Here is an 11,739-nt window from a genome sequence, read left to right as displayed (position 1 = left end):
TAGTCAATATTTAATTCTATATAGTAATATAATTTCTGTTTATAATAATTAATAATAAAATAATCAATAAAAAGTATTACTTTAGAATATACATTTCGGCAAGATTTAACTTCAGGCTAATTCATAGACGTACATACCTTGTAAAGGAGAAAAGGCATTCAAAGATTGAAACATTATTTTTTTTTTTATCTTTCTTGAGACAAGGTCTTAACTGGGTAGCACTGACTGGCCTGGTACTCACTGTAACAACCCAGGTTGGCTTCAAACCGGCAAGAATTCATCTGCCTCTGCTTCTACCTCCCGTGTATTGAGAGTAAAGGCATGCATGACCGTGCCTAGTGAAATCTTACTCTCCATATTACCTCTTCCCAGAGTTGGTGACACACACATGCGACCAGAGCATATTGGTGAACAACGTATTACACTAAGTGAATTCTGTCTGCTTCTGAGGAAGTCTGAACCACATAGCGAAGAGCTGCTGAAAGACATCCTCCCTTTAGCACACCTGTGCTCCTTGAAGGACATCGTGCCATACAACCCTGTAAGTGGAGTGGAAAGTGAGTCTTCTCTCAAAGGCTGTTGGGAGTTTTAGTTGTGTTGCCCGTGAAAGTGCTGAGCTAGTCTGACAAACACATTCTGCTTATGAACTGTTAGTGCTGTAAGCCTCCAGCTGTCATAGCTGAAATACTTTAATGAAAATTTGAGTTCAAGAAAGTTTGTATGAGTGTAATGAAATATCCAAGTAAAACACTACATTTTAGGATCAATTTTGTCAAAATGAATCAGGAAATAGGATGCTGTATATTTCTAGACATTTCCCCCTTTTTCCATATTTTTATTCAGGGCTTGTGTAGCATTCTGTTTTAAATTTTATTATACATTTTTTATTGATATTTATTAAGCTCTACATTTTTCTCTGCTCCCCTCCCGGTCTCTCCCCTCGCCCTTCAACCCTCCCCCAAGGTCCCCATGCTCTTAATTTATTCAGAAGATCTTGTCTTTTTCTACTTTCTACTTCCCATGTAGATTAGACCTATGTAAGTCTCTCTTACTGTCCTCATTGTTGTCTAAGTTCTCTGGGATTGTGGTTTGTAGGCTGGATTTCCTTGCTTTATGTTTAAAAACCACCTATGAGTGAGTACATGTGATAATTGTCTTTCTGTGTCTAGGTTACCTCACTCAAAATAATGTTTTCTAGCTCCATCCATTTTCCTGCAAAACTCAAGCTGTCGTTATTTTTTTCTGCTGTGTAATACTCCATTGTGTAAATGTACCACATTATCCTTATCCATTTTACGGTGGAGGGGCATTTAGGTTGTTTCCAGGTTCTGGCTATGACAAACAATGCTGAAAAAGAGGTTTATTATCTCCCCCATTGGAAAGACAATCCTATGTGCTTAACATTCCTGGTTTCTCTGGAGATCTGTGGGCACAAGGATCTTTGTGCTGTGCTGCCAATATTTAGTGTCCCTTATTTAGTCTCTTATACTGTTACAGTACTGTGGTCTTAAACTCAGATTTAATTCAGAATTAACTTTTGAAGTTTTGTAATTTAAGTGGAAAATTCATATTCAACATACTGTATTTTTAAGTCATTGTAATTTTCATTAATATTTTTGTATAAATATATTATGTTTATGAACGTTTGGCCTCCATGTATGTAAGTGTTCCCCTGTATGTATGTAACAGATTCCCCTAGAACTAGAGTTACAGATGGTTATGACCCACCACGTGGGGACTGGGAATCGAACCCCAGTTGCAAGAGCAGCAAGTACTGCAAACCATTGAGCCTTTCTCCAGCCCCCAGTTATCATTTACTATTCTAAAGAGACTTACAAACTTATAGCTATCTTAAGGTTGTATCTGTAGATTAGACTGCTCTTAGTTTATGGTCTCAGCTGTTTCCTAAATGCATGATTGGTTCAGTGTCTTGTCTTAAAGTTGCAGGTGTGCCGGTGTAAAACTTCATCCAACACTGTAACATTAGACCTAACTGTAATTACTAACTACTTTGGAATTTTATATTTTTTTTCCCATAGAGTGAAGGCTGGGAAAAGGAAGCAAAAGTAGAATTTTTGAAAATGGTAAATAACAAGGCTGTTTTCATGAAAGTTTTTGGAGAGGAAGATGATGTGCTTATTGTAGATCTGCAGAAACCACCAACAAATAAAATCAGCAGCGACATGCCTGTGTCTCTCAGAGATGCATTGGTTTTTATGGAACTAGCAAGGTAAGTAACTTGTTAAACTTAAATATTCTTCAAGATTGAAGTGATATGAACTTGAGAGATGGCTCAGCAGTTAAAAGCCTAAGCTGCTCTTATAGAACACATACAGTTTGGTTCCCAGCACCCACAAGGCAGCTCAGAATTATCTGTAACTCCCGTGCCTCCTCCTACTCTCCTTAAACATCAGACACACATGTGGTATGTACACATACCTGCAGGCAGAATACACAGAAACATAAAAGTAGATTATAGCTATAAATAGGAAAAGAAAGGTTTTAAGAATAAAGAAATCTGGCCTAGGCATATAACTCACTTGTTAGGGTGTCTGCCTAGCATGCACAAAGCCCAGGGTTCAATCCCTAGTACTGTATCCCTAGTACAGTGGCCATTCTGATAACGCTAGTACTTTACCTAGGATGTAAAGGCAGGAAGATCAGAAACACAGGGTCATCCTTAGCTACATAGCAAAATCAAAGCCAAGATTGACTACATGAGCCCCTGACTCAAATAGTGATGATGATTAAAAAAAAAAAAAAAAATCATGGGCTCATGCTGGCGAGATGGCTCAGTGTTTAAGACTGTGTGCTGTTTTTACAGAGGACCATGGTTCCGGCACTCACATGGTGACTCACAACCATCTGTAACTCCAGTTGCAGGGGATCTAATTCTTTCTTCTGGTCTCTGAGGGAACCAGGCATGCATGTGATGTACATACATGCTTACAGATTCATACACATAAAATAAATCTCAAAAATTTTATTGTGGCCTTTAAACTGAACTTTAGTGGTTTCAAAACATTGCTATCATGTTTTCTAAGTATAGTTACCTGTGAAAATTGCCTTAATATAGTTTAAGAAATTAAGGCAAAGCTGAGAAAATGGTTCAGTGGTTATGTAAAAGTGCTTGCCACACAAACTTCAGGGACTGAGTTTTAATCCCCAGACCCACATAAAAACTCCTCTGGACACACAGCACAGGCATCCAGTCTCAGTGCTCCTATGGAGATGGGAGGGAGACAGAGGCAGGAGAAGCCCTGGGAGCTCAAGGGCCAGCTAGCCTGACCTACACAGCAAGAGAATGGAGATCTTGTGTCAAACACGGTGGAAAACTAAGACCTATACCTGAGGTTGTTCTCTGACCTCCACATGTGTGCCATGAACACCCTCATTTTACACATATCTTACACACACACACACACAGTAAATAAAAATAGAAAATATGCATAGATACTAAATGTATTTTGAGTTTTGTTAACTTTATAAGAATCTATTAAGAGTTCCAAGAATTGTAATTTAGCTGTTCCTGCCTTAAATTATTTAGCCTTTGGGATGGGTTCATGATCACTAATTAATGTCTGAATCTAACATAGATACTTAGCATTTCCCTTTTTGTTTGTTTCACACAAACCAAAATTAAGTTGATGTAAGTAACTATGGAGACAGCAAAAGGTTCTAACTCTCTGCCCTGTGTGACTAGATAAGTCCAGAAATGACCCACATATGTTTCCTTTAGAAAAATAAAGGAGCATTGAGACTAGGAAAGGCCACAGAGATTTCACTGATCTCGCCTGGGCACCACAGTCCATGGCAATCATGAAATGCTTTTGACCAGTTCCAGCCCCAAAATGCATAAATCCGAGGCTTTATTATTGAACTTCTGTTCATCCAGGCTGAATAAGTGGAAACCATGCCAAGAAATTTAAGTTAGAAGAGGACATTGAAAATGGTAAATAAGTCAGTGTTTATACAGGCCAAAAACCTTTATAAGAACGGCTTTGCTTATGCTTTTAATTAGGTTTAGGTCACAATCACCAAGAAGTCACAGTGAAAAAAATACAACTTTATGCTACCATCCACCCATTTTGCCTGAAGAGACGACAGAAGTTTCAGTCATGGTTTGCCATATAAATAGCCCTACTGATTTTTACCTTCAGTTGGTAAGTATATGTTCTTTTAAGAATTTTGTTTTGTTTTTTCCAGAGCTGAGGACCAAACCCAAGGCCTTGGACTTGCTAGACAAGTGCTCTACCACTGAGCTAAATCCCCAACTCTTAGATTTTTAAATAGAAATGTTTAACAGGAGTGAATAAAAATTAGCCAAACAATTCTTGAGTACATTTAAATTTCTTCAGAGCTGCACTTTTAACAGGAAGTTTACAGGATTTATGGCAAATTCAAAATCTCTTTCTCCTACAAGTTAGTCAGTGGTAGGCAAGGACAGGAACTGTACTTACCTGTGAATGATTTTGCTATTTTGTAGACTCAAGAGATGAGAAAAACTGCTTCCAACCACAAATATCTATGAACTGTTAGTACCAACTTCATAGTAGATTAAAGACTTCAGATTAAGTTTGGGAAGTGTGATTGATCAATTAGTTTAGACATCAGATAAAATACCAGGTTCATCATTGACCTCTCATTGCTTTACATGAGTTACCTCATATAAAAACCTTATGTTGCTGGGTGGTAGTGGCACACACCTTTAAGCCCAGCATTTGGGAGGCAGAGGCAGGCGGATCTCTGTGAGTTTGAGGCCAGCCTGGTCTACAGAACTGGTGCCGGGACAGGCTCCAAAACTACACAGAGAAACTTTGTCTCAAAAAACAGGAGTGCCTATAATAAATTCAACATTTGAGTTTCTATTTTCTATGAAGCTACAGTGCCATATCCCTTTCTTTCTCAGATGGAGAACCTGGACTTTTTATCTCTTTTAAAGACAATTGAGGAATTCTATAAAGGAGAAGATGGAGAAAATCTAGAAATCCTTTGTCCTGTTCAAGATCAAGCATGTGTAGCAAAATTTGAAGATGGAATTTGGTACCGTGCAAAAGTCATCGGTAGGAAAGTGCATGTTGTTCCCACAGGGAAGTGTCGTGTGTAAGGGCTAGCATCTTCTGAGCTGTTAGAAAGTAAACCATGGAGGTGGTGTTACCTTCTCTTGCCTGTGCTCTGTCTTATGTCTTTAGAAGGCAGTGGTAATATTAAGAGATGAGTCTCTGGCTACTGGAATTTGATTTGCTTCATTAGGAATTAATCATCAGGAATCTGGGTAGAAAACCAGTAGATGACACAGAGCAGCAAAAAAACATTCTTGAAAGTTGGCTGTCTCTACCTACCTTTCTCTCTGTTTCTTGCTTTTTTGTTTGCTTATTTGTTAAGGTACAAATCTCTTAACTTCTTTCTGTATTGTCTTATTACTTAATTTTCCTAGGGAAATTGTTTTATTATTTAATTGTCCCTTCTTTCTGTGCATTTTTTACATTCTCCTTAAGTAATTGAATCTAGCTCACAAATAATAGAATTAGAGCCCAGCATGATAGCTCACACCTGTAATTCCAGCACTAAGAAAGCATAAAGAGGAGAATAACTTCAAAGTCATCCTCAGCTACAAAGCAAGTTCAATGCTAACCTGAACCACATGACTGTCTCTCATGCCTCAGAAACAACAGCAAGAACATTACAAAATGAAATGATAAAAAGTTAAAAGTAAAGCCAGGTGTTATGGTCCTGTCTGTAATCTTAGCTGCTGTGGAAGCTGGGGTAGAAGGACTGAAAGTCCATGGTCTAAGTGATTTATCTAAAATCATAACTCAGGAGGATGAAATAATAAAATGATCTGTGGACATAGCTAAACAATAGAGCATTGGCCTAGCATGTGTCATGCCTTTGCTTCAATTTCCAATAGCAAAAAATATATTAAATATAAAAAACAAGGATTGGATATTAAAGATTTCTGAAAATGAAGGTACTAGCAAGAAATAGCGAACAAGTATGTTTGTTACTCCCTACCTATGGCTATGAAAGAACAATTATGTATAAAGCTGTGGGTTTCAGAAGTTAGATAGACCATGGGCAGTTTAGTCCTGGACACTATGTGCTGGGTTTGGTTTGGTTTGGTTTGGTTTTACTTCACTTCAATAAAATACATGTCAAGACCTGGTCCTCAGTGCAGCAGTATTGGAAGGTAGAACCTAGCGGGAAATTTTTTGGGTCATGAGAGCAGAACTTTTCTTGGAAGAGTGAACTCTTGCTCTGGATTAATTTCCAAGACAGTGGGTGATTTCAAACAAGGCTGCCTCTCACTCCCTCTGTCGCATGCACCCACTGGCCCTCCCACTTTCCACCATGAGTTGAACATCCTTACCAAAAACCAAGCAGCCTGTAGCCATGTACTATGGTGTTGAACTTTTTCACCATCTCTCTGTACATTTTCTACATTCTCCTCAAGTCTACATAGCCTTTAATCCCAACATTTGGGGGCTGGATTCTCTTAGAACAGTGAGCCACACATGTGGTATAAACCAGTTTTTATGTGTAGGTCACACTGTCAGATACTCTGATAGCAAGAGAAAAGGAATAGGTCCTGTTTCATCAATAAAAATGATGTTTCTTTTTATTTAAAGGATTGAGTTTAGTTTGGTACTGTTCAAAATGTTTCCCCTATTAATCTAAGAACCTAACTAGCTACTACTAAAACAGAAAATTTTAAATCTTATATGAAAATCATTTAATCTTCCAAATTCAGTTTTTTCCTCAGTTATCATTGATTTTAATTCAGTCTGTGGTTAGTATCTTAAACCAACTAAAACTTTTTCAGATACAGTTCTTTTAAATGTCTTTGTGTTGCTATAACCAAATAGCACAGTCTGGGTTGCTTATAAACAGTAGAAACACTGGTCACACTTCTGGAGTCTGAGAAGTCTAAGTCTGCTTCTAAGAGTTAGCCTTGCTGCATCTTTCAGGCAGCACAAGTGCCATTTCCATAAATGGCAGAAGGATGAAAATGAGTGTTTTCTTCACTTAGCCATTTTACAAGGGCCCCTAGTCCCATAGACCTTATGACTCAGTCATTTCTTTTGTTACATTGGGAATTAAGCTTCAACATGAATTTCGGAGGAAGCAAAACTATTTAAACCATATGAATAAAGATACCAGTGCAACTTTTTTTAACAAATATATGTGGAATACATGTGAATTAAAAGAAATTTTTAAAGTCTTGGCAACTACTTTTAAAATTAGGATTACTAGCTTCAAATCATTTATTTGTTGAACAGTGGACTCTTTTAAGAAGTGATGTTAGAGACAGGTTCAGTCTTCATGGCAAATTTGAAGGTAGAATGAGTATCTATATATGACTGAGTGGTTTTGCCTTCCTGCATCTTCCAGCTTTACTGGATGACACACTGAAGGCTGTACATGCTAACAGGTTTGTTTGGTTTTCTTTGATTTCCTAGTGTCTTGTTACATTTGCAGTTTCATATCCACCTCAAGTACAGTTGTTTGTGATTCTTTCAATTGGGTGGGAAGTGATTTTGTTTTATCTGTCATTTCTTCCTAAAATCTTTAACGCTTCTCTCAAGGCTTCAGTTACAGACACTGTCTACTTATTTGTTACTGTGCAAGATGTTTTAGATCTCTGTATAGCTCTTTTGTCCTCACTTCTCCCATGCTTGTATCACTATTTTAGAGTTCCTATATATAGATACTTTCATTGCTAAGCTGTAAAATAAACTCTAATTCTAGGTTGATCATTATGACAGATTTTCACTTACATTATTTTCTTTTAATTTATACATTTTTCTAATACCTCAAAATTTTTTGTATGATTAAGCCTTTAGGATAATCTTAGTTTTGTTGTATCTTTAAACCATGGAAGCATTCTTCCGTTGTTTTCCCTCACTGATAGTGCTTAGTCTCTAAGACTGCTACACATTTGTTGTTCTGAGACTTCATGTCACCTGACAATACACTTCACTGTTCCTCTGTATGAGAGCCCCTGTTTTCTGTTTATCCCTTTAAACTACTCCTGTTCTGGTGCTGCCATCCTCCATTGCTTTACTCAGAAAAATGAAAGAATAAATAAGAAATAAATATGGGATTTCCCTGCCTACTGGCTCTGTTCTCATATGTGATTGATAATTTGGATAAAGAAAAAACACTGTTGGTTAAATTTCATGCCAGAACCTTATACAATTTAAAACTACATCTCAGTCAGAGTCTTGAAGAGTAAAAAAAAAAATCATGATGCTGGAAGAATTGAGACTTCTAACCTAGGGTGCATGTAGGAGCCTGGGAGATTTCTCCACCACCTCAGCCACCCTGATGTTTGCTATCATAGACTAACTTCTACAAGTGTCATTTTGAGTTCTGTGCTGTGCCACCTCTCCACATCTTCCAGTCAGTCAGTAATACTGGATTCCTTCCTCTGTTGTAGTGATATGTTGCTGCATTCATCTTTCTGCTTAAAAACGATAGCAGCAAGTTTCATAGCCCTGTATGTATGCTCAGGAAATCTAAAGCTTTGGCCATCCACTTGGATGATTTCATATGAGTCAGTTTATCCTTATTCAAGTTTCTGCATAGTCGAGCTTCCCAAAGTCTTCTTTATAGTACAGACCAGACCAACAGAGAGATCCTGTATGTTTGTGATTTCTAATTTCATAACTTTTAAAGGATTGCCTGGACATCGGGAAGTAGAAGTCAAATATGTGGACTTTGGTAATACTGCAAAAATAACACTTAAAGATATGCGGAAAATAAAGGATGAGTTTCTGGACCCCCCAGAGAAGGTAATTTACCTGTTTCAAACACTACAGCTAGAATATTAATCCAATATGAAATAGAAGGATTTTTGTACATAAAAATGCCATGTTAATGTCTATTTTTACCTATAAACAGTTTCTGAACTATAGATTAAGTGCTGCTTTATAGATAAAATACTCTTTAAGAAACACTTTATGGAGCTAGAAGGTAGAATACTTGCCTAGCGTGTACAAGACCCTGGGTTCAGTCCCAAACTCGCAGTAATAATAAGAGATATATGTTGCCGAATAAATATAAGCATTTAATATATTTCAGTCATAAGCACCTACTGGTGTGGAGCTATTCATTCATCCTGATGAGCTATCATGTAATGTGCTAAGAGTTTCAGTTTCTTGACACATTGAGTGATAAAGTTCATTTCAGAAATACTTTTGCCGTTGTTTAATTACTGTATTAGTAGTCAAAGATCTACAATAGAAAGAAATGTGGGCAAATATATAAAATACTTAACCATAATCTCTGAGGAGTAGGATAAGAAGGAGGCTTGCTTCTAATTTATATTCTCTTGTTATTGAATTTTTAAGATGTCTTTTAAAAAATATTTATGTCACTTTATTCACTTTTAAAATGTATTATTTTATTTTTCTTTTGTGTGTATGTGCACATACACAGATAGGCCATAGCATTCATGTAGTTAGAAGGACAACTTGTGGAAATTGGTTCTCTGCTTCCATTATCTTGGCTTCAGGGATGGGACTCAGGTTTTCTGACTTGGGAACATATACCCTTAACTGTGGAGCCATCTCACCAACACAGTCTGTCTTTGTTTTTTAATAGAAAGTATCATAAAAAGAATCTAGAAAATACAAATGAGCAAAAAGAAGTGAATTACTCAAGAATATTCAGTGAGGCTGGGGAGATGGCTCAGTTGTTTAGAGCACTGGCTGCTCTTCCAAGAACCCTGGTTTGATTGCTAGCATCCACATGGCAGCTCACAGTCATCTGTAACTCCAGTCTCGGGGCTTCTGATTCCCCGTATGGTCTCTGTGGGCACGAGGAATGCATGTGATGCACAAACATGCAGGAAAAACACATACATTGCATAAATAAATATTTTACAATATATTCAACTTTTTAACCAGGCATACCTGGTTAAAAAGTTGAATATACCTATAATCAATATTAAAAAGTTGAACATACCTATAATCTCAGCATCCAAGAAGAGGTAGACAGATCTCTGTGAGCTCAAGACCAGCCTGGTCTATATACCAAGTTCTGTATGAGCCAGAGTTACATGGCTGTATCAAAAAAGCAAATCAAAAATACTTAGTGTTTTTAATATATGTTCTTGCGGGATACATCTTTCACAATGTTTTTTTTTTTTTTTTGAGACAGTTTTACTGTCTTACTGTAGAGCTCTGGCTGACCTGTCACTAGCCATGTAAACCAGGATGGCCTCAACTCACAAGTGATTCACCTGCCTCTGCCTCCCAGGTTTCGGAATTAAAGGTGTGAGCTACCATGCCCATCCACCTTTCACATTTTTATCAGTTCTAGAATGAATATAAATTGTCCTGTATGTGTGCATTTCTCTTTGCAATATATCATAAATGTTTTACTTTTAAATGAATGCTTATCAATCTTGTATATATGAATTGTAATAATTTCATTCAACCAAGTAGTTAATTCCAGTTATTTTAATTTATAAAGTTATGGGTACTTCACATATTCCATGAATTTTAAATAGTTTGAATTAGAGGGTTTTTTTTTTCGGGTTTTACTTGATTTGGTTTAGGGATTTATTTATTTATGTATCTATTTGGAGTTCTGCAGTTAGAATCTAGGACCTCAAGCATGCTTTTTTAGTGTTGTGCCAACCAAGCTATGGAAATATTAGTTTTCTATCTTTATGTAAAACTTTGAAATAACTAGGAATTAAGATATATATATACATATATGTTTATATGTATATATTTTTTCCCTCAAGACAGGCTTTTGAGCCTGTCCTGGAACTCACTCTGTAGACCAGGCTGGCCTCAAACTGGCAGAGATCCGCCTATCATGAGATGGTTCAGCTGTTGAAGGCTAGGCTCACTACCAAAAATATAAGTTCATATTCTTAATAGTGGAATTTCATTTGATACAGGCAATTAAATGTAAGCTGGCATATATTGAACCAAGTAAAAGAACACAGTGGTCCAAAAAGGCTAAAGAAAAATTTGAAGAAAAGACTCAAGACAAATTTGTGACATGTTCTGTTATTAGTAAGCTATTTCTATCTTTGTCTATTATTATTATTATTTAAATAAGATTAACATTATATAATAATGGTCATATTTTAGAATAAATTCAGTGTGCCGAGATAATAGTAATAATGAGAAATAACATTCGTTTAGAATTAGGACTGGGGGATTCTAATCTCTGTTAAACCTTGCAGTCAAAGCACATCAGGAAAAAAAAATTCATACCTTTGAAAACTAAAGTCATCCTTATGATAGATAATGGTTTGCACCTTATAGTCTCTGCTGCTTGAATCACTGGGGCCAGAGACTTGAGGCCAGTGTCAGCAACATAACCAGTTCCCTTTTAAAACAATGAAATCATCAACCCACCTTTACTGTGGCCTTTTGCAAACATAAAGCCAAAAATTAGCTTATTTATCTGCATTTACTGGGTCTAAAGTTTAATCTTATGCAAGTGAAGAGAGGCAGAACCTGGTGAGTACATAGCTTTTGTTTGTTTCCTTGGTTACTTGGGTTTTTTTTTCCTTTAATTTGTCCCATTCAGTTGTAGGTTCTCTCCATATTTTGAAAAACGTTATTCCAAAAAGGAAGGAAGGAAGGAAGGAAGGAAGGAAGGAAGGAAGGAAGGAAGGAAGGAAGGAAGGAAGGAAGGAAGAAAGAAAGAAAGAAAGAAAGACGTTATTCCAGTTTTACATATTTTCAGGTCTACAGCCCTAGATGACCACTA

The 11,739-nt window shown here is 36.8% G+C and overlaps 1 protein-coding gene across 1 annotated transcript in view; it reads left to right on the top strand.

Annotated features, from left to right (window-relative positions):
- The window catches only part of Rnf17 (ring finger protein 17), a 110,471-nt gene that overhangs the window by 55,216 nt on the left and 43,516 nt on the right, over window positions 1–11,739 (top strand). The window contains exons 12-17 of the mRNA XM_050129100.1: window positions 375–541; window positions 2,040–2,230; window positions 4,022–4,163; window positions 4,910–5,063; window positions 8,680–8,795; window positions 10,916–11,033. Of these exons, the coding sequence (XP_049985057.1) occupies window positions 375–541; window positions 2,040–2,230; window positions 4,022–4,163; window positions 4,910–5,063; window positions 8,680–8,795; window positions 10,916–11,033 (888 nt within the window). The remainder of the gene's footprint in view (window positions 1–374; window positions 542–2,039; window positions 2,231–4,021; window positions 4,164–4,909; window positions 5,064–8,679; window positions 8,796–10,915; window positions 11,034–11,739) is intronic.

Source organism: Alexandromys fortis, unplaced genomic scaffold (genome assembly GCF_014885135.2).
Source record: "Alexandromys fortis isolate MF-2015 unplaced genomic scaffold, M_Fortis_MF-2015_v1.1 scaffold_308, whole genome shotgun sequence".
NCBI classification, from domain to species: domain Eukaryota; kingdom Metazoa; phylum Chordata; class Mammalia; order Rodentia; family Cricetidae; genus Alexandromys; species Alexandromys fortis.
This window is presented reverse-complemented; position numbering and strand designations above follow the sequence as displayed.